The following is a 22,331-nucleotide window of genomic DNA, read 5'->3' as shown; positions in this document are numbered from 1 at the left end:
ATCTCTAAATTTTCACAAAAGTCAAGTATTCTTAATTATAACCATTCATAAATAGTTTTGATATTCCTGTCATTTCTGATACACAAATCCATTTGAAGTAAATAATTTACCACAGAAAATGTACATAAATATGATGTTCACAAAGGTGATGAATTCGTTTTACTCCTCTAAAGAAAATATGCCATTATTTTTTATATTTCTCTGTGTGAGAACATAAAGAATCACTGTACTTCCTGCCTGTTTTCTAAGATATTTCTTTAAATGTCAAACAAGTTGCTTTAAAGTGATAGAAACGGATTCCTTTGGTGGAATTAAGCTTTATTTTCTCACTGACTATACCTCTAAAATTAAGGAAGAACAAATACATTTATTCTTCTGATCCATACTTTTGATATTACACATACGAAGCTCAGGATAGTATATAAGTCAAGATAGATTGTATTTTGTTATGGCTAAAGAAACTTCAGTGGCTTAAAACAACAAAGATTTATTTATGTCCATGCTAGATGTCCACTGCAGGTTGATTGAAGCTCTGCTCTGTGTCATCTACACTCCAAGATCCTGGTCAGAGCAAGTGATCATACCAAACTTCACATCAAGGACATGGCAAGATATTTCTGAAGCATACTGCATTCTACTACAGTTAGACATATTACATGTAGACAAAAACTCAAATTTTCAAGTCTGGGTCTTCTCACAGGTATTTAATATAGATTGGTCAATTCTGTGAGGTTTGGTATGTTTTTATATGTAATCATTGACAGTATTACTGTTAAAAGGCTCTTTCACTTGCAGCGTCTGAGATTTGGGAACAATGTAAACAAGACTGAGACAGATTCAGTTAACTGAATATCACAACGTATTTTTTTATCTTATTCTATCTATCAGCACTTAGGGAGCTTCTATGCCTGACTCAAAGGAGGAAACGTTCACAAAATTTGAAAAGTAAATGTGTATCTATACTATATACCAGCTGCAATTTCCTTATAATTCTATGCCTTCTATTACCATAACAGTTCAGGCCCTTTAATGTATAGATAGAATCACTATTAAGAGAGAGGCCAAAGGAAAGTGTTGCTATTTTCCTTTTCTGTTGTATTACCCAAACTGTTGTTTTTTTCTCAGGAATTCTTGATATCCCATTATATATAGGAGCAATTAACTGATAAAATTCCAGTGGCCCGCTTAACTCCCACCTTCCAAGTTCCTATTCTTATACTTTGTCTTCCTTAAGATCATACTTTGATTCTTTAACTATAATAATAGAAATATTGTAATACTTATAATTATGTATTTATAAATCACATATTTATATATTTATAATCTTTATAATTTATAAATTTATAATTTATACATATATTAAAATACATCTGTAATTTATATATATTTTATAAATTATATATAAATTATAAATATATAATTTTTATATATTTATAAATATTTATAAAAATTATAATAATAGAAATATTCTATTCAGGGCATCAGAAGACCAACATTTCCCATAAGGCTTCAGGGCTTCTGGTGGCATTTGGATTCTTCAACAATCCCAATAGTTTTGAGTCCCAGAGTAGGTGTGGTTCACTTGACTACCAAGGCTTTCAGTGTACAGCCAAGTCTTTTGAATAAAGTTGGATGATCCTTCTAGCAAGTGTGTGCGTATGTGACTAAAAGAAGGGTAGGGTACAGATATCTAAACCTGAAGCAGAAATCAGAAATCCATCGTGACATTCTATCACATCTTAAATTTATCTTACTTAAATAGAAAGGAGAAGCTTCTTACTAACTTTTAAGAAACATAAAGATACACAAGGATGATTCATAAAACACATGTTCCCCTTCCTTATTGTCTCTGAATGGTCAATCTCCAGAAAGCAGGAAAGAATTCTTACAGTATCATACTTGTAAATAATAGATAATCACTGTAGTCTATTAATCTCATGTGCTTCTAATAAGAAGAAAAATTACACTTGATGTGGATGGCTCAGTTGCATTTTCTCCAGAATCTCCATTATGTATACATTCTTCTCAAAATCCAGCATTAATTCCTCAAATATTTTAGTTACATCGACTACATAGATTTTTATACATATAATTTTTATCTTATTTTTTATTTATGCCTGAATTATCAGGGACATAATCAACATTAAACAAACAAAAAGGAATGCAAACTGTCTCCAGATACACTTCTTGTTGACAATTGAGCAGGTTATTTCAAGGATAAAGGCAGACCTATTTTAATGTGGAGATTGGATCAGTAATCAAAAAGCGTCTCAACAAAGAAAAGCCCAGAGCCAGATGGCTTCACTAGTGAATTCTGCTAAACATTTAAACAAGAGTTAGTGTCAGCCTTTCTCAAATTCTTCCCCAAAGTGAAGACAAAGGAGCACTTGCAAACTCATTAAGCCAGCATTCCCTGATATCAAAGACAAACAACACAAGAAAAGAAAACTACAGGTCAACAAGTCTGATTAACATAGAGGCAAAAATTCTCCACAAAATACTAGTAAATTTAATTCAGCAGCACATTAAAAGATCATATATCATATCAAGTGGGATTTATTTCTAGGATGCAAGGGTGGTTCCATATCCAAAAATCAGTCAGTATAACCATGCCCATTAATAGAACTAAGAGTAAAACTCCCATGACCCTCGTAATAGATACAGAAAAAAGCTTTTGACAAAATTCAACACCATTTCATGATGAAAACTCTCAACAAACTAGAAATATAAGGAAATTGCCTAAATATAATAAAGGCCATATTTGAAAAGCCTGTAGCTTACATCATTCTCACTGGTGAAAAACTGAAAGCTATTCCTGTAAGATCAGGATCAAGGAAAGGATTCCCACTTTCAGCACTTCTATTCAATCAAGTACTGAAGTCCTTGACAGAGGAATTACACAATAAGAAAGAAAAGTCATCCAAATCAGAAAGGAGAAAGTAAAATTGTTTGTTTGCAGATGACATAATCTTCTAAATAGAAAACTCTAAAGACTGCAAAGAAACTTTGAATTAATAAATTCAGTGAAGGTGCAGGATGTGAAATCAATATACGAAAAGCAACTACACTTCTATATACCAACAACCAGCTACCTGAAAAATAAATTAGGAAAACAATTCCTTTTATAACACCAAAAAGAACAAACTAAGCTAGGGAGGTGAAAGGCTTACTAAAAGCTATAAAACATTGATAAACTCAAAGTTTTATATGTCAGAGTCCTGGCACAGGGTGATGGGCTGTCTGCTCAGGGTCTCAAATCAAGGTGTCCACAAGCTGCTTTCTCAGCTATTGCTCAGAGTTCTCTTCCAAGCTCATATAGGTGCAGAAAAAAATTCAATAATTCGTATCTGCAGGTTTGAGGTTCCCATTTTCTTGCTAGCTATTGCTCATGGGATGCTCTCAGTTCCTAGAAACTACTCTCAGATCTCGCCACATGGCCCCTTCATACTCAAAGCCAGCAAGAGAGTTTCCCTCACCTCAGATCTTTCTTATACTTGGATCTCTGACTTTTGTGTCTGAACTCTGGACCTAGATTTAAAGGGCCCATGTGATTAGATCAGGCCCAAACAGGTTTATCTCCCTTTTGCTATTTAAGTAACATAATTACAGGAGTGACACTTCATCATATTCACAATTTCCAAACACACTCAAAAGAAGAATACATAATGGCATAGGTCACAGGGGGTCATTTTACAATTCTGCCTATATCACACAGGGCATGGGGAACCATAAAAGCTAAAGCATAATTTCTCAAAGAAGAAGGTAAGGTAAGAGATTTTCAATGTGTTATCTCTCCAGTTAGCTAAAAAATCTTATAGACCATAAGATATTGTTTATCTTAGTACTGCCATGCATAATACATGCCTGACATGTAACAGAAACTCAGTATTTGTTGAATGGAACACTTGACTTCCCTTTGTGAATACAGACTTCTAAAGCATGCATTGATTAACCTTACTCTCCAGCACCTTCAATTGCCTTAATTGTTCAAGGCAATCAGGTGTCCTAGATTCCACTTGAAGTTCCCTGCTAGTTGAATACACCAGCAAAATCCCAAAGGAAATAGTTCCTAGTAAAAGCAGCATAGCTTCACTCACTATGTCCATGAATTATGAAAACCCTGAATATGAAAAAATGCAAAAGTAGCAAATCAGTCAACACACATTCACATGTATTCTAGATGCATAAATTGGTCATGTAACATAGACATTCTCTGGTAATATGTGAACAAGTCCTCTGACTTCTAGCCACTCTTTTTGCTAACTCTACTAAGTAAAAATAATGAAGTACAAAAATTGTAAATGCTCCAACCACTGAAAGACATGTATAGTTCACTAAACATTTTATTCATTCATTCAACAAATATTCCATTCAACAAATATTTAATTTTAATAGGTGCCTACTAGGTGCTAAGAAATGTAGTAGATAGGGGAGAGGATACAAGTTCATTCAAAATAACAATTCTTTTATATATAAATCAGAACTGATTTATAAATCCCTGTGTACTAAAATAGCTTAAAACTTGAAAACTTGGAAAAAAGGTTTTCTCCCTACAAGATATTGTGAAAAGATCAAATTGGAAACTTTATTTTGTAAAACTGAGCAGCATTTAGATTGTCCACTAGATGGCAAATAGTTACACAGGGAAATACCCAATAGAACAAATACTTCATAGAATTATAGATTTTGTGATAAAGAAAAGGCAGGGTTTTTTAACAAATGAAGCAAATGCCAAATAAAATATTCTAAAAGCACCTTAAATCTTAATCTTATCCAGAATAAAATCCTTCGATATTCCTATTACCTTATCATTGCTTATGAATCAAAAACACGGCCAAAAAGAGAAAAAAGACAAGAAATGAAATGTTATATAAAGGAAATCTTTCTTAACTATAGGGATTAAATAAAAGGTGCACAATTATTTTTCAGTCAAATAGGTGTAAATAAGACAAAAATGTGCCATAAACAACTCTGTAAGTAAAACAGTCTAGATTGTGAAAGACTGTAATCACTTATTAATAATAACTATGTCTAGAGGAGAAATAATCATATGAAGAGGACCTATTCAAATATGTGGTAGTTCAGTGAAGGATAAATATATTATTGGGGGTGGAGCTGATTGCTATAAGAAATCACTGAAAAAATCTGTTGAATCAAAGTTAAATCAACTACAAAGTACATCATATACAATAAATGCATATGAATGTGTATTTGTAGTCTTCATATTTTAAGTATTAATGAAGGTAATTAAGAAAAAACAGGAAACAGGAAAGGATAGGCCAGGCATTTTATACTATTGTCCCAAAAGGAAATCAAATGGCTAATAAACATGAAGATGTTCCCCCACCACTAGTATCCAACTGGTAGACTCTGAAGATTGCTAATACCCAGTACTGCCAGATGAGAAGAGAGGCACAAGCAAGGTTGATGGGTAAGTCAAATTTATTGTCTTAATAAGTATATAAACTGATCCCAAGTTTGTATTTTCTAATGCATCAAAAGAAAATGACAAAATAAATGCAGTAAAGAACAGCAAAGAATCAGCAGAATCAAGATAGGATACTGGCCAGCAAGCAAGAGGGCAAGAAACTTATTTATCATATTTAGCATTAGGAGATCATCTCACCCTAGAAGTCCAAGGCATCCTCTATGATTGAACACAAATGTGTTAATCTAAACTTTTGCTAATATTTAAATAAATCTGTGATGTACATCAGTGTATATAAATATTTGCCTTATTTTCTAGTCATTTTCTTAGAATATATTCCAAGATGTGGAATGGCCAGGTCCACTGACAATGATATCCTTTTAACAGTACAGTTGCTGATTTACAATAGTCTTGAGTTATCCAATACAAAAGAGTTCATCTTTCCAAAAATAGATTCTTCCACAAAAATGTCCTTAGAATTATTTTTGAAATATTATATCAAAATATTAAAAGTTATCATGTTCAAAAATATAGTGAGTTCTGAGGCAAACTGTTGCTAGCTTCTTAGGCAAGCTTTACAGCAAGAGTTTATGTGTTTACTGATTAGATACACTAATGTGGGGAAAATATTTGACTCAGGTTATAAGAGATCCTCTGACCTCTGTGTCCACTGCTCCCATATACTGCCTGCCACAATGAACGATCCATATGTGACTTTCAAATGAATAGAACTGACAGTTGTTTTTTGTTAACAATGGTTATAGTCTCATTACAAAAAACGGATTATTGTGCATCTTATATCATATGGATCCAGTCGTTTCCATTTAATCTCTTTATTTTTATAGCAGCATAGCCCTATAATACTGCTAATTAAGGTACCAAGTTAGAGTGAACATTGTTTTCATCCTGTAAAATGTCTATGTTTCAAAATATTTCATGTATGTGAGGATGGGGGAGTAAAATCTCAGACAGATTTTTGAGCCCCTAAGTCTCTTCTCAATAACATTTTAGAATTTTAGGCATTTTTAGAAGATATAGTCTCTTTTTTAGTGTAAGTTTTATTTAAGTCCACATTAAAAATACATTGGCATGGTCTAAAGTTTAAACAATTCAACAAGCTGAGAGCCAAATCGTGAATGAACTCCCATTCACAATTGCCCCCAAAAGAATAAAATACCTGGGAATATAGCTAACAAGGGAAGTGAACGACCTCTACAAAGAGAACTACAAACCACTGCTTGAAGAAATCAAGGATGACATAAACAAATGGAAAAACATTCCATGCTCATGGATAGGAAGAATCAACATCATGAACATGGCCATACTGTCCAAAGTAATTTATAAATTCAATGCTACTCCCATTACACTACCATTGGCATTCTTCACAGAATTGGAAACAACTATTTTAAAATGTATATGGAATCAAAAAACAGCCCAAATAGCCAAGGCAATCCCAGGCAAAAAGAATGAAGCTGGAGGCATCACACTACGTGACTTTATACTAATAACTGAAAAAGCATGGTACTGGTACAAAAACAGACACATTGACCAATGGAACAGAATGGAGAACCCAGAAATAATACCACACACCTACAACTATCTGATCTTTGACAAACCTGACAAAAAGCAATGAGGAAAAGATTCCCTATTTAATAAATGGTGCTGGGATAACTGGCTAGCCATATGCAGAAAACTGAAACTGGACCCCTTCCTTACATCATATACAAAAATCAACTCAAGATCGATTAAAGACTTCAATGCAAAACCCATAACTATAAAAACCATAGAAGAAAACCTAGCAATACCATTTAGGACATAGGCATGGACAAAAGTTTCATGACGAAGATGCCAAAAGTAATTGCAACAAAAGCAAAAACTGACAAATGGGATCTAATTAAACTAAAGAGTTTCTGAACAGCACCTCCCCCGCCCCCACAAAAAAAACCTATCAAAAGAGTAAACAGACAATTTACAGAACAGGAGAAAATTTTTGCAAACCATGTATCTGACAAAAACCCAATATCTAGCATTTATAAAAAACTTAAAACAATTTTATAAGAGAAAAAAAAACAACCACATTAAAAAGTAGGCAAAGGACATGAATAGATACTTCTCAAAAGAAGATATACATGCAGCCAGCAATCACATGAAAAAAGCTCAATGAAAACCACAGTGAGATACCATCTCACACCAGTCAGAGTGATTATTATTAAAAAGTCAAAAAATAACAGATGCTGACAAGGTTGTGGAGAAAAAGGAATTCTTTTACATTGCTGTTAAGAGTATAAATTAGTTCAACCATTGTGGGAGACAGTGTGGTGACTCCTCAAAGACCTAAAGACAGAAATACTATTCAACCCCACAATCCCATTGCTGGGTATATACCCAAAGGAATATAAATCATTCTACTATAAAGACACATGCATGCATATGTTCATTGCAGTGCTATTCACAATAGCAGACATGGAATCAATCCAAATGCCCATCAATGACAGACTGGATAAAGAAAATGTGGTATATATACACCATGGAATACTACGTAGCCATAAAAAAGAACAAGATCATGTCCTTTGCAGTGACATGGATGGAGCTGGAGGCCATAATCTTTAGCAAACTAACCCAGGAACAGAAGACCAAATACTGCATGCCCTCACTTATAAGCAAGAGCTAAATTATGAGAACGCATGGACACATAGAGGGAAACAACACACACTGGGGCCTATCAGATGGCGGATAATGGGAGGGAGAGGATCAGGAAAAATAACTAATGTGAACTAGGCTTTAAGAAATCTCTCAGAAAAAAAAATCCCTCAGAAAAATAAAACAGAAGCCAGAATTGCTAAATATATTCTCTAGAATGTCCAGTCTTTCACCAAAAAAAAATTAGACATGCAACTCTGAGAAAATTTGAGCATCAAATTAAGTTACACAATCCACTGAAATATGAAACTACGAATTCAAGTTCATATAAACGAATGGAAAATGTAATGAGGGTCACGATCTTTACATTGTTTCAAAATACCTCTCCACAAGATACATATTATTACAAATAGAAAAAAAAAGAGCAACTTTACATTGCAGAAGCCTGGCTGACAATACCACCTTAATCCAGTGATCAAAGTAAACTGCAAATTGAAATGGTGTGGCACAAGAGAGGATGTGACAACACTTCTGAGATAATTTTACCAAACACCCATAACATGGATCCAATCATAAAGAATTAACAAACTCAAAATCAGAACATCCTATCAAACAACTGGCTTATAATTCCTAAAGTGTCAAGGTCATAAAAATGAATGAAATACCAAATATTTATTGAAAAATTAAGGAGAATCAAGAGACATGATAGAGGCAATATTTGATTATTTTGCTATAAAGAACATTATTGTATAATTTGGGAAAATATGAATGAAATCTGAGAAGTATATGTTAGTATTGTATCAATATTAACCATTCCCCAATTCAGATGGTTATATTGTGATTATGCAGAAGAATGTTCTTGTTCCAGGAAAATACACACAAAAGTCTTAGGGTTGATACAACATAAGGTCAGCAACTCACACAATGGTTCAGAAAAAAAAATTGTACTGAGAAGACAATTTTTCTCTAAGTTTGAGATTGTTTCAAAATTTAAAATAAAATCAGTAAGTAATCTCCAATCCACTCCACTGCACCTGTGGGTAGCAGAATAATGGCCTGTCAAAGATATCCATATCCCAATGCCCAGAGCCTGGGAATATGTTATTTTAAAAGGCAAAAATGATGTAAAGATGTGACTAGATTAAGAGTTTCAAGATGGGAGGCAGGCTATCACGGATTTTCCAAGTGGACTGAATGTAATCACAAGCATCTTTATAAGTGAAAGGAGGAGGCAGGAAAGTCAGAGATGATTTGAGGACAGAAGCAGAGGTCAGAGTGATATAATTGCTGGGGATCAGGAGCCAAGGATTGTAGGCAGCATTTAGATGCTACAAAAGGCAAGGAAACAAACTCTCCCCCAGAGCCTCCAGAAAGGAACACATCCTGCCAACATCTTGTGGTTCCCCCCTAGATCCACTTTTTACTTCTGACCTCCAAAAGTGTAAGATAATCCATTTGTGTTGTTTCAAGTCACTGCATTTGTGGTAGTTTGTTACAGCAACAATAGCAAACTAATAGAACTCCTTAGGAAAGAAATGTCAGGTATTTCTTTCAAAGCAAAAAAGTGATTATGTAAACGTATGATTCATTAAATCTCAGTAAAGACTGCAGAATAAAAGCATCATCTATGTAACACATGAAATGGTTTTCCTTGCAGCTAGTAAAAGAATCTTTTGTGGGGAGAGGCTTTATTTCTAGAGAATGAAAGTGGGTAAGCACATCACAAGTGAGATACACACTGTTGATCTGACAAGCTGACCCCATGATTTCTGTTATCAGTCATCTTTTTGCTGGGGACAATAAACAGTCTCACAGTATCAGTGCTTTAAACGCCAAACATTTATTTCTTTCTTTTGAGTACTGGCTGTGGCTCTGCTGAGCCCGGCAGGGTTCCTCTTATCAGCTGGGCTTAATTCAGACATGCCCCATGTGTGTCTCATTGGGAGACCAAGGCTGCAGAAGTAGCTGCTATCTAACATGCTCTCCTTGGGGAGGATGGCAAGAGTGCAAGAGGGTGATGGGCTTCTGATAAGAAAAAAAAAAGGCAACGTGTCACTTCCACTTACCTTTGAAAAATTAGAAAAAGTGCCCTTTCTTTGACAGACTTGTGTCAAAGTACATGGTTTAGTCAGCATCACTCCCTCCACGAGGGTGCTCTAAATCTGCACAACTTTATGCCGTAACTCTAAGTTGGTTAGAGGAAGAGATCATTCATGAAGAAATGTATTCCTCCTAGCTGTCCGCATGAGTGAGAAAAGTATTCTACTTATATGGTTGCTTAAAGGAAGTGTACATGTTTACCTAAAGTTGGGTATGTATTAAATAGTTGTTTTCTGTTGTTAAACTTCTTAAAGGAAAAGTAAATTTGTTCTGTTTTAGATATTACCAGGAACACTAAAAAGTAATTCACAATCTGACAATATTCTAAGAATTGAAATACTTGAGAGAATTCACAAAATTGTTCCTAGAGATGTAACAGTAATGGAGAAGCAGAGCTGGCAAAATCAGATCAAATATCTGTGCACTACATCTGCACTACAGCATACCATTTTAGAGTACACATTTTCCCCAAAGAGTAGTCAACACAAATTCTATTATAAAATACACAAAGTTCTTCATTCCACCTAATTTATTTTTTTTCTTTTTTGTGACAAGGTCAGGCTGGAGTACAGTGGCAAAATCACAACTGATTGAGGCCTCAACCTCCTAGGCTCAAGCAATTGTCCCACTTCAGCAGGAGTCTCCTAAGTACGTGAGACTACCAGCATGTGCCACCATGCTTGGCTAATTTTTAAATTTTTTGTAGAGATGGGATGTCATTATGCTGCCCAAGCTGGTCTCAAACTCCTGGGCTCCAGTGATCCTCCCACCTCAGCCACTCAAAGTGTTGGGATTACAGGTGTGAGCCAACGTGCCAAGCCTAATTTCTTATTAGAAGTACTAAGTCAAAATTCCACCTACCCTTCAGAACCTGGTTAAAATCTCATCTACCCCACCAATGTTAACCTTGTGGTAACTTCCTCTCTCCTCTGATTCTTGGGTGTTTTGCTTCTGCCTCTATTATGAACTTTTTATTATGGTTGACTAGGTTTTGATTGGGAGACCTACAGAAACCCTACTTATTCTACAAGCCCAGCCAAAAAGTTCCTTTTTAACTGAAATCACCCCTGACCCTCCCTAATCTACGCTAGATTAGGGACCCTCCTTTTCTGCTAATGGCAAAGGTACACTACACATGTTCTAACTCTGCTTACATAAAGACTGGGAGTGGGGAAACTAAACATTTGTGAGCTCATTTAAGGCAGAGTATATAAAAACATCTTTTTCATCTTTGGTCCCCAGCATGTAATATAGAATCTAGATCAGAGTTCTCAGCCATGAAACTGTTGACATTTGGGGCCAGACAATTACTTGTTGTGGGGACTGTCCCATGCATGATAGGATATTTAGCAGTATTGATTCTCAGTCTTGACAATCAAAAATCTCAGCAGACATTGCCAAATATCCCCTGGGGTCAAAATTGCTCCCAGTTAAGAATCACTGATTGAAACCATAGCAGAAATTAAATGTTTGTTGACTTGAAGTCAGGAATTGTCTGGTTTTTTCCCCCTCCATTTTAGCTCTTCAATATCACCTAGTGCTAGAAATAAGTGAAACAAACATACTTAAATAAAAGAGTGGTTTAAACAAGTTTCAAATTCAAAGAAAATCTTCCTTCTGAGCCATTAAAAGTAGAGCTTACAAGGATGATATACATTCATTCATGAGAGAAATGACATGGCATATTGGTTTATGGTACAAATTCTGGCATGGGACTGGCTAGGTTCAAATCCAGAGAGCATGGGTTTATACACCAGCTCCCAGTGTTCTAGCTCAGTAACCTCAAGCAAGTCATTGAACCATGTTGCACCTCAATGTTCTCATCTTAAAATGAGGATATAAATACTTCCTACCTCAACAAAACTGTGCAAAGATCATGAGGTAAGACAGGTAAAGTTACTGGAACAGGGCCTGACAAGTATCACTTATTATTCAGCAAATTGAATATCTACTATACATCAGGCATTTTACAAGTAGTAGGGAACAAAAAGTTCAAGCCCTCATGGAGTTTTAATTCCAAAATGCAAGAAGAGAGTAGTGCATTGTAAGTGACAGAATGACAGAGCAGTGACTGAGGTCCCATGAGGAGTTGTCCTAGGCAATAACTAAAGGAAAAAGGGTATTATAGGGAACTGTTCTGAAGCCAGACCACACTTGATGTGTTTAAGCTATAGCAAAGAGCACAGTGAAAACTGTGGACAATGTATTGTGTTTTCAAGAAGAAAAATGTAAAATTGGAAATTCTCTTTGAGGAAAAAAAAACTAAGCAAATTTTAAAATACTACAAAACATGCCAAAAATTTAACAAATGTTTTGTTTCGGTAATGAGACTTTGAGTGATGCATTTTCTTTTTTCTTTTCTATAACACCCAAGTTTTCTGAATATATATTATAGTACTGTAGTGTTTCTAAAAAATCAAAAAGGTTTTACCAGTGAAAATACTTGTAAATAAAAGATAATTTTGATTTATACAGGATTATTTATAATGTTTTCCTTCATTTTGTAGCTGAAATGTATTTTTATTTCATTTAAATGTTTTAATACATGCCTAACACAGTTTCCTCATTATTATTCCATTCAATATTTTGACACAAATTTTTTTCTGCCTATATATTGAACACAAATTTATTTTTTCAGCTGATGGTTCACAATATAGATGTTTATCTTTTAAAATTTATTCATGTCTTCTAACGTGAAAAAAAAAATCCCATCCAATTAACAAATTTTTCTTCAACTGGGTAGTCAGCAAAAATATTATAATACTTCACTTAACGGTTCTTTCAAAATACATTTTTCCAATTCAAGGAAGCGGCAAAGAAATTGTAGAAATGGGTTCCATATCTAGGAAACAAATGATATTTATAATGTCTTCACTTACGTCTAAATATTTCCATTTCTACAGGTATTTCTTAAATTATATGCCTCAGCTACAACACAATTATAATTTAGCATTTCTATACCTAACAGTAATTTTTAAATAATTAAGTAGTCTCTTTTGAATTTGACAGAAATATAACTTTTTACTTTCACCATTTTTGCAACATCTTTTGGTAATTTCTTGACACAATAAATCTACGCTTTAAAACATTAATTAAGATTAACATTTCACTATGAACTGTGAACAAACTTGCCAAAATAAAATGAGTGAGCCTGGTTTTAAACATCTACCCTCAGGAGGCACTCAAAATGTAGCAATGATTTTTCTGTAGTTTCTACTGCTTTAGTTCCCTTAAGAAACGAAGTGTAAATCACAGAAATTCTTCACTTCTTAGAGCTGCACAGACATTTAAAAGAGAGAGAGAGGTGCAGGAGAAGAGGAAATAAGAGTATACATTAAGAGTAATTCAGAGGGCCAGGCACAGTGGCTCACGCATGTAATTATAGCACTTTGGGAGGCCGAGGCTGGCGGATCACCTGAGGTCAGGAGTTCGAGACCAGCCTGGCAAACATGGTGAAACCCCATCTCTACTAAAAATACAAAAATTAGTTGGGCATGGTGGTGGAGCCTGTAATCCCAACTACTTGGGAGGCTGAGGCAGGAAAATCGCTTGAACCCGGGAGGCAGAAATTGGAGTGAGCTGAGATTGATTGCATCACTGCACTCTGGCCTGGGTGACAGAGTGAGACTCCACCTCAAAAACAGAAAAACAGAAAAAAAAGGTAGTTCAGAGAAATTCTCCCCTAAGTTTATTCACCCGGAATTGATAGGACCAAACATTGTTGTAAGCATTATCACTATAGATTTGTGGGGATGGGGGATGGAGAGGGCTTGAATAGTTGCGAATTTATATGATCTTCTATTGCCTCCACACTCCTTCTATGTCCTTTTTATTTTCTTCCATTTTACCCTGGGGGTGAATTGTAGTGCAGGAGTCTGCTTGCTAGTGAATACAGAGGAGAGCTCTAAAAGTTTTTCTCTCATCCAACAAAACAAGTCAGTGTAAAACATACTTGCCAATAAAAGCTAATTTTTACAGACCTAAATAACTATATATTCTTGAAAATGAATAACAAAATTTTATTTTAGTTGATGCACAGTAAATTCAATTCTTTACACATATTGTTACTTTCTTTAAAATTTTATATAATTAATTGGTATATCTTATATTAACTACTATCAACAGTGCTTATTTAATGTATTTTTACAATAAAATTAAAATTTTTATGATAGTTTTTCATCTATTAAAATATATATGTGCAAAAATTTTGTTTTTTATAGCTAGACATGAGACAATGGGTTAAAAAATGATCTTAATCATTAAGCATATTTTTACATTACATCTTTACATTTTCAGCCAACACAGTGTCAGAATATTTCAATCACAAATATTCTTAAGAATAGTTCTTAAAAATATTTGACATTTCAAAATAATACAAAATTTCCATTTTAAAATTAAATGTTACTTAAGAAAGTTGTTTCCTTTCCTAAAAAATTAACAAATAAAAAGCAACAAGAAAAAAACACTAATCCAGTTAGCAATCTTACCTTCCTTTAGTCACATGTAGTGCCAAGAATAAGGTGTCTATTTAGCATGTTTCTTCTTTCCATGGCTCACAGTAAATTGTGGGTATCTATCTATAAAGGAAATTACATGTGAATGCCAGCATGCATAGAAATTTAATTCCTAACATACAAGTATCAAATCAAAACCTTAGGTACCAGCCAATGCTGCCCCAAGAATGTAACACACTTGAGGACAAGCTTCCTCTTGAGCCAACTCTGTCAATAGACACCACTTTTATTTCATGTACCCCCATTCTCTGGACCTCTTTTCTTCCTGCTATCGCAAATATGATTTTTTAAAAGCCACTATCAAGATAGTAAAAATGGCTTTAATTTGTAGTTGGTGTATTCATTTGCTAGAGGTGCCATAACAAAACACCACAAACGGGGCAGCTTAAACAGAAACTAATTTTCTCATGGTTCTGTCGGCTGCACATTTATTGAGGTGCCAGTGGGGTAGGCTTTCTCTGAGGTCCTTAAGGGAAAATCTGTCCCAGGCATTTATTTGCCTTTTAGATAACTGTTCTTTAGATTAGTGATCCCCAACCTTTTTGGCACCAGGGACTGACGGTGTGGAAGGCAATTTTTCCACAGAAGTCGGGGGACGGGTGTTTCAGGATGAAACTGTTCCACCTGATATCATCAAGCACTAGTTAGATTCTCATAAGGAGACCACAAACTAGATCCTTTGCAAAGCGGTTCACAAGAGGGTTCGTGCTCCTATGAGAACCCAATGCCTCTGCTTATCTGACAGGAGGCGGAGCTCAGGCGGCATTGCTTGCTGGCCTGCGGCTCACCTCCTGCTGTGCTGCCCGGTTCCTAACAGGCCACGGACCAGGTCTGGGCCATGGCCCAGGGGTTAAGGACACCTGCTTTAGGTGACTGCCCTTTAGATGACTGGCCTTTTCATATAAGTCATCCCTCTGAGCATGAGCACCCCTGTGTCTCTCTGCATGTTCTAACCTCCCCTTTTTATAAGGACCCAGGTTAGAAATTAAATTAGGGCCAACCCTATTGGCCTCACTTTAACTTAATCACCCCTTTAAAGGCTCTATCTCCAAAAATGGTCACATTCACAGGTACTAGGCCACGGCTTTCACGTGTGAATTTTAGGGGGAAATTGAGCCCACAGCTCTCAGGTTTAATAGTAAATTAACAAAGTGAAGACAATTAACTCAGTCAGGGACTGAAACACATCCAGTGATGAATATACTTTTGCTCCATGACAGAGAAGAGCCATATGGCTTCTGAATTTTAATGAGAGAAATGAAGAAATGCATGGGTTATGGCTAACCATAAAATAAAGTCTTAAATATAATTCCTTCATTTGGAAGTGTTTCACTAATTTTTTAAAACTATGAGGAATATTGTCTATGCTTCCACTTTACTAAGCCTTAGAATCTACATAGATTCTACATAGAGAGCCAACAAATGATGTTATGAAGCAGCACATTCTTAAGTACGTTACATAGGCAACAGCTGCTTGAGCAATAAAAGTCACAATTACAGAAAGCTTAGTTCCCACTGCAAAAGAGGGGCAAATACTGTGAAAGGACAAGGGGAATTAGATTGTAGTTTTGAAGAGTCACTTGCAATTTTTATTAAATGTTGATCATTTCCACAGACTAGAGGTAATTGCTTAATCATTAGGAAGTTGCTTTTCTTCCCTCTCACCTCTTTGAAAAAAAAGAAAAAAAATGTAATTCTCTTACAATTTTCGACATTGAAAATATGAATCTATTAAGAGGACAAAAACTTCATGGTCAATATGTTTGTATTTTAAAATTACTGATGGAGCAATCTACAAAAAGAATTTTCTGTTCTAAAAGCCATTTGGGGGAGATAAAGGAAGATTGTAAGATTTCCTTCTCATAAAACTATCCAATAATGCCTTCATGAGACTTGCTTACATATATGTAAATAAGTATTTTAAATATACAAGTTCTGTTTTTGACCAATAGATACATTACTAAACAGATACATGTGTCTTCTAGTTTCATATACCTAAGCTTTTTAAGTGATGGAAAAAAATCATACATAAAAGAAACATTAGGGATCCCTTTTGTAGAGTGAAGAATCCTTTTATAGTTTGGATATTCACCAATAATTTACATGTTTATTTCATTAAGATTTTATGCATATGGTCTGCTTAAACCAAAGTAAAACAAAGTACACATGTTCTGTATTACGAAGATGAAAATATTATATTTATTCAATTATGGTTCATGCATTTAATAGAATAAAAATTCTTTTGTGTCTAAAGTTAAATTAAGACCAAACATCTGTATGTATATGTGATTATTTTTCTTCCCTCCCACCTATGCTTTTCATATGGAATTAATGATTAAAAAGTATTCCTAAAATGTGAATAAAGCAGTGGAAGAAGAAGAATAAAAACTGAAAAAATACCTATTTATAATTTTAAATTGCTCTTAAAATAAAATTATAGAGAAAATACCTTGTATGTTATTTAACTTCACTAAGCTGTAAATTAAGTTATTTACAAATTATCTATAAGTTAAATTCATAAGCTATAAATTAAATTTTTCTACGTCGTATCTAATTTTCTCATTAACTATTAAAAATCAGAACTTTGTATTCATACACGAAAATAGTTTTTCTTTTGGGTGTAAATAGAGTGTACTTTAGAATTCTGAACACTTACCAAACTAAGGTTAGCTAACGAAATGTTAACAATAATATTCAAAACATGAATACAATCCATATATTAATAATATCTAAAGGCAATGAAAGGCTTTGTGTGAATGAATCATCTTTTGTCCAACTCTATCACCTATATGTTTTATTAATGGCTATGTTACAAGTGTCTAAATCCCTGCCCTGGCACACTTCCAATGCTCCTGCCTCTGGTAGTTTATTTGCATATTCAGCCCATCTGTAGCCCTTGTATTGATTGAACCCACAAACAGAGAAAATCAAGAATCCCTGCACAGATTTGTATGTTGGTTACCCCTACTGTTGATCCTATTCCAGCCTTGTACTTTGGGGCTTAGGCTTTGATCCTTATAATCAAACCCCATACAGTTGTTAAAAGACATGCAGTATCACTTACGCAGTAAAACCATGGAAGTAAACATATTCCTCAGCTGTGAATCCACAATACCTTTGTAACATAATTCCACACCTTGCTGAAGAAGAAGCTTCACTAAACATGCTGGTTCACCACTGACAGCAAGAATAAGGGCTGTTCTGCAGCAAGAGATAGAAATGAATGCCCATGTAAAGATCTTAAACACGCCTAATTTTAAAAATTCAGTCTTCTCAATTTACTACTCAAATGTAGGACCTCTATCAGAAAGAGTCAAGGCAACAATGTAAAAAATACAGCAGATCTGCTCAAAAAAGTGTGCCAGTCACAGATCATATCATGGAGTCTAAACATGAACAGTACCTAGGAAGCAGCTAGCTCAATCATTTTCAATCTCTTCTTCCTGGAAGCCTAGTGTTTTCAAAAATATGTCTCAAAATTCCATGAAGGAATGTGTCTTGGGACTTTGGGTCCCCTGACCCCATTTAACTACAACAGTTGGTGATCTATGTAAGAGTCTAATGTTAAATTCTAATAATAAATGATAAATAAATAATAATAATAACCAATTAATACCTGGCCCAACTGTTTGATTTTACAAAGGGAAAAATAAATCCTGAAAGTTTAGGTAATCTGTCCAAAAGCATGTGAGCATACATCCTATGGGTCTTATGCTTCTATATTTTCCCAATATCATATATATTGTGTTTTGTGGACACACACACACACACACATACACATACACACACACATAATCCTATTAGGTAGCTCTAGTTATGTGCTATCTTATTTATTAATTATACCTTTGATAATTATCTGAAGCATTCACATCAGCCCCTTTCTCCAGAAGAAATTTTACCATTTTTGGATTATTGTTAATAACGGCAACTAATAGTGGAGTATACCCATCCTGAAAAAATTATTTAAAAATGATTAAAATATTGTAGCAAATTTTCATGCTCTTTAGATTTAAGTTCAACTTAAAATATGTGTGCATAAGAACTTCTGAATATACACTTTAACTCTTAAAAGATTTTAATACATAAAAAAATGTGATTTCAAAGACCAAGAAAACAAATCAGGGTTGAGCCAGACAAAAAAATTAAAGTTTCTGTTTTAGGCTTAATTCAAATTGTAGGTAAGAGCAGCCTAGAATAAGTAAGTGATGAGCACCTAGCATTTAATGTAAGCATTGCATACCATCAATTCACATTTCATAATATTGTCACATTCAGATTTCCACTGGGTTTCATTTAAACTTCCAAGGCTGGCACTTATTTTGGCTGTCATGTGGACAAAATATCAGTAAAGTATCAATACGCTTTTTTTTTTTTTTTTGAGACAGAGTCTTGCTCTGTTGCCCAGGCTGGAGTGCAGTGGCGCAACCTCGGCTCACTGCAAGCCCCGCCTCCCGGGTTCACGCCATTCTCCTGCCTCAGCCTCCCGAGCAGCTGGGACTACAGGCGCCTGCCGCAACGCCCAGCTAATTTTTTGTATTTTTAGTAGAGACGGGGTTACACCACGTTAGCCAGGATGGTCTCGATCTCCTGACCTCGTGATCCACCCGCCTCAGCCTCCCAAAGTGCTGGGATTAGAGGAGTGAGCCACCACGCCCGGCTCAATACGCTTTTTAAAAAAATTCATTGGCTATTCATAATGCCTCAGTAGAAGAGTTAGATTAATTTTAATATTGTGTCATTTGCTATTTCAACCCTGTTATTATTATTCATGAGTATATCAATAAAATAGAAAAAACATGGGTTTTATGATTTTTATCAATACCCAGTTATAAGAGAATTAAATATTCCTCATTTGTTATGGCCTGTTAAACAATTATAGTTGTTAAATATAGTGTTTCTTTGGACGTCAGGATTACAGTCTGCAATAAAATATAGAAAGAGTTCAAGAGAAGAAATATTTTATCAGTTTTTGATAATCTCTTCTCTTTCTCCCCAATTTTAGTTTGGAAAATTCATGCTTTATATAACATATATTTCAACATAGATGAATTATCTGAAATATGCTCTTCAGTTGCTTTCTAAAATATAGGATTTTTTTCTTTAATAGAAAACTACCTTATTTTTCGCTTCAAGATCAGCTTCGTATTCAAGCAGTTTTTCAACTAATGACAAACTTTGACCACAAACAGCATAGTGAAGAACAGTATTATAACGAATATCCCTCAGATCTGGGTCTGCACCAAAGTTTAGAAGAATAGTAGCACAATCCTCATTTTGACACTGTACTGCCTGTTAATGCAACAAGAGTAGATGAGTAACCAATTTACTACTTGGGATATGATAAATTAATGTTTGATACTATGTTTTAAAACATGAAAAATCAACAAAACTTAACTAGGAGAACTCAAACACATTCCAATTGAAAAAGAAAAATTATGGCATACCTTAATCAATGGGGATTTGTTTTCACTATCCCGGACATTTATTTTGCATTGTTGCTCAATTAGGAAAAGTACAACATCTGTATGTCCATTAGCACAGGCTAGGTGCAAAGGTGTTCTATGTCAATAAAACAAAACACAAAGTTAGAGTATATAAGTCTTCGTTTGAGAAGTTACTTGCTTTACCCAAAAACAGGCCAGATTGTACATTGGTAAGGTACTTGCTTCATGCACATATTTCTATTTAAACAAATGTACATTAATTACAATTACATTTTATTGAAGTTTCAGGGCTGCGCAAGTGTGTTGAAGATTAAATATTTAACTGATTTCACTTCAAGGAAAACTTAACTATAATGAGATGAAAATAGATTTTTTTAAAAGTACCAAAATGATGTCTGGGCCTTGGAAAAGATAATAAAGTTAGGTATCACAATAAAATTTAGAAATTATATTTAAAACCTGAAATACATCTAATAGGTAACAGGAGGAAGGGATATTACTTAATCAATGACATGCCATACCTAATTGTGTGTTTTTCTTTATTTATTCAGTGATTAAAGTTGGCATTTGTTTCTGAGAAGTAAAAGGTGAATGCCTAAGTACTCTCTAAGTTGTAGATCTTAACCCTATTTTAAGTTATTACACTAATTTCTACTTCTAAAGAACCCTATTCTAGGTAGCCTACCAGAAACCAGACACACATTCATGAATTATGACAGAAGACTAATTAGATCCATTTAAATTTTGCAGTTTTTAGCCTGGACTGGCCCTCAATAAACATTTATCTACTTCTAAGGTGATATCATTATAGCCTTGTTTTTAGATAATTTTATAATACCAAGGCCACATATAAATAATCCATGTTCCAAACAAGAAACTTAAATATATTTTCCTTGTTTCACTTTAGCTCCTCAGAAGTACTCTATGGGTACCTAAATAGACCTGCTATTGACACACAGGAGTAGCAAAAAGGTGAACCTCAAAAATAAGATAACTACTTAAAAATAAGGCAATTTTCAAAAAGATAACAAACAAAACCTATACACAATAACTTATCATCTATGGCAATAAGCCAAGAAAATATAAAAACAGTCAGTGTGGCGATTCCTCAGGGATCTAGAACTAGAAATACCATTTGACCCAGCCATCCCACTACTGGGTATATACCCAAAGGACTATAAATCATGCTGCTATAAAGACACATGCACACGTATGTTTATTGCGGCATTATTCACAATAGCAAAGACTTGGAACCAACCCAAATGTCCAACAATGATAGACTGGATTAAGAAAATGTGGCACATATACACCATGGAATACTATGCAGCCATAAAAAATGATGAGTTCATGTCCTTTGTAGGGACATGGATGAAATTGGAAACCATCATTCTCAGTAAACTATCGCAAGAACAAAAAACCAAACACCGCATATTCTCACTCATAGGTGGGAATTGAACAATGAGATCACATGGACACAGGAAGGGGAATATCACACTCTGGGGACTGTTGTGGGGTGGGGGGAGGGGGGAGGGATAGCATTGGGAGATATACCTAATGCTAGATGACGAGTTAGTGGGTGCAGCGCACCAGCATGGCACATGTATACATATGTAACTAACCTGCACAATGAGCACATGTACCCTAAAACTTAAAGTATAATAAATAAATAAATAAATAAATAAATAAAACAGTTCAAAAAAATTGGAGAAAGCTAAAATTCTAATTAAGTTTACCTGAATGTAATCTCTGGAAGGCAAGACTGTATTACAACTACAATATAAAAAGCCAAATTTTAACCAATTATATTATTATTTAGCTAAAGAGAGAGCACAGTCAGGAAGAAAACAGTCAGCTAACATAACAGAATAAAACCAGAAGTTATCCATAATTAATTAACATACTACATGGAAAAGACAATCTGAATTTAAGGAATGAACAAAGAAGTACTTTGTTGTAGGACAAAAATGATTCATCAAACAACATGGTCTAAATTATGTTTCCCTCAAAACTATCCACCTTTACTTTACTGTGATTCCATCCTTACCAAGCAAATTTCTGATGACTAATTTCTCAGTAATCCTGACACAATGAAGCACTAATTAAGCTTTCTGTTCACATTTACAGTTTGGCTTAAGGATGAAATTCCTTATGTAATAGGAGTTTTCAGAGCCCTCAATCCAAACATAACACAGGGCTAAATAGCTT

The 22,331-nt window shown here is 34.6% G+C and overlaps 1 protein-coding gene across 2 annotated transcripts in view; it reads right to left on the bottom strand.

Moving 5' to 3' along the window:
* The window catches only part of ANKRD7 (ankyrin repeat domain 7), a 54,275-nt gene that overhangs the window by 22,406 nt on the left and 9,538 nt on the right, over positions 1-22,331 (bottom strand). Inside the window, exons 2-7 of one of the 2 annotated variants that reach the window (XM_004046106.5) lie at positions 20,127-20,241; positions 19,798-19,971; positions 18,526-18,632; positions 17,747-17,883; positions 14,656-14,745; positions 12,779-13,010 (exon numbers count right to left, since the gene is read on the bottom strand). In XM_004046106.5, the coding sequence (XP_004046154.1) occupies positions 14,693-14,745; positions 17,747-17,883; positions 18,526-18,632; positions 19,798-19,971; positions 20,127-20,241 (586 nt within the window). In that variant the 3' untranslated portion in view covers positions 12,779-13,010; positions 14,656-14,692. Of the gene's footprint in view, positions 1-12,778; positions 13,011-14,655; positions 14,746-17,746; positions 17,884-18,525; positions 18,633-19,797; positions 19,972-20,126; positions 20,242-22,331 lie in introns of those variants that run through there. The other variant, XR_010134750.1, reaches the window with a different exon arrangement.

The sequence above is a fragment of the Gorilla gorilla genome, chromosome 6, assembly GCF_029281585.2.
Source record: "Gorilla gorilla gorilla isolate KB3781 chromosome 6, NHGRI_mGorGor1-v2.1_pri, whole genome shotgun sequence".
Taxonomy (NCBI): domain Eukaryota; kingdom Metazoa; phylum Chordata; class Mammalia; order Primates; family Hominidae; genus Gorilla; species Gorilla gorilla.
Note: the sequence above shows the minus strand (reverse complement) of the source record. Positions and strands in the feature narration are given on the sequence as shown.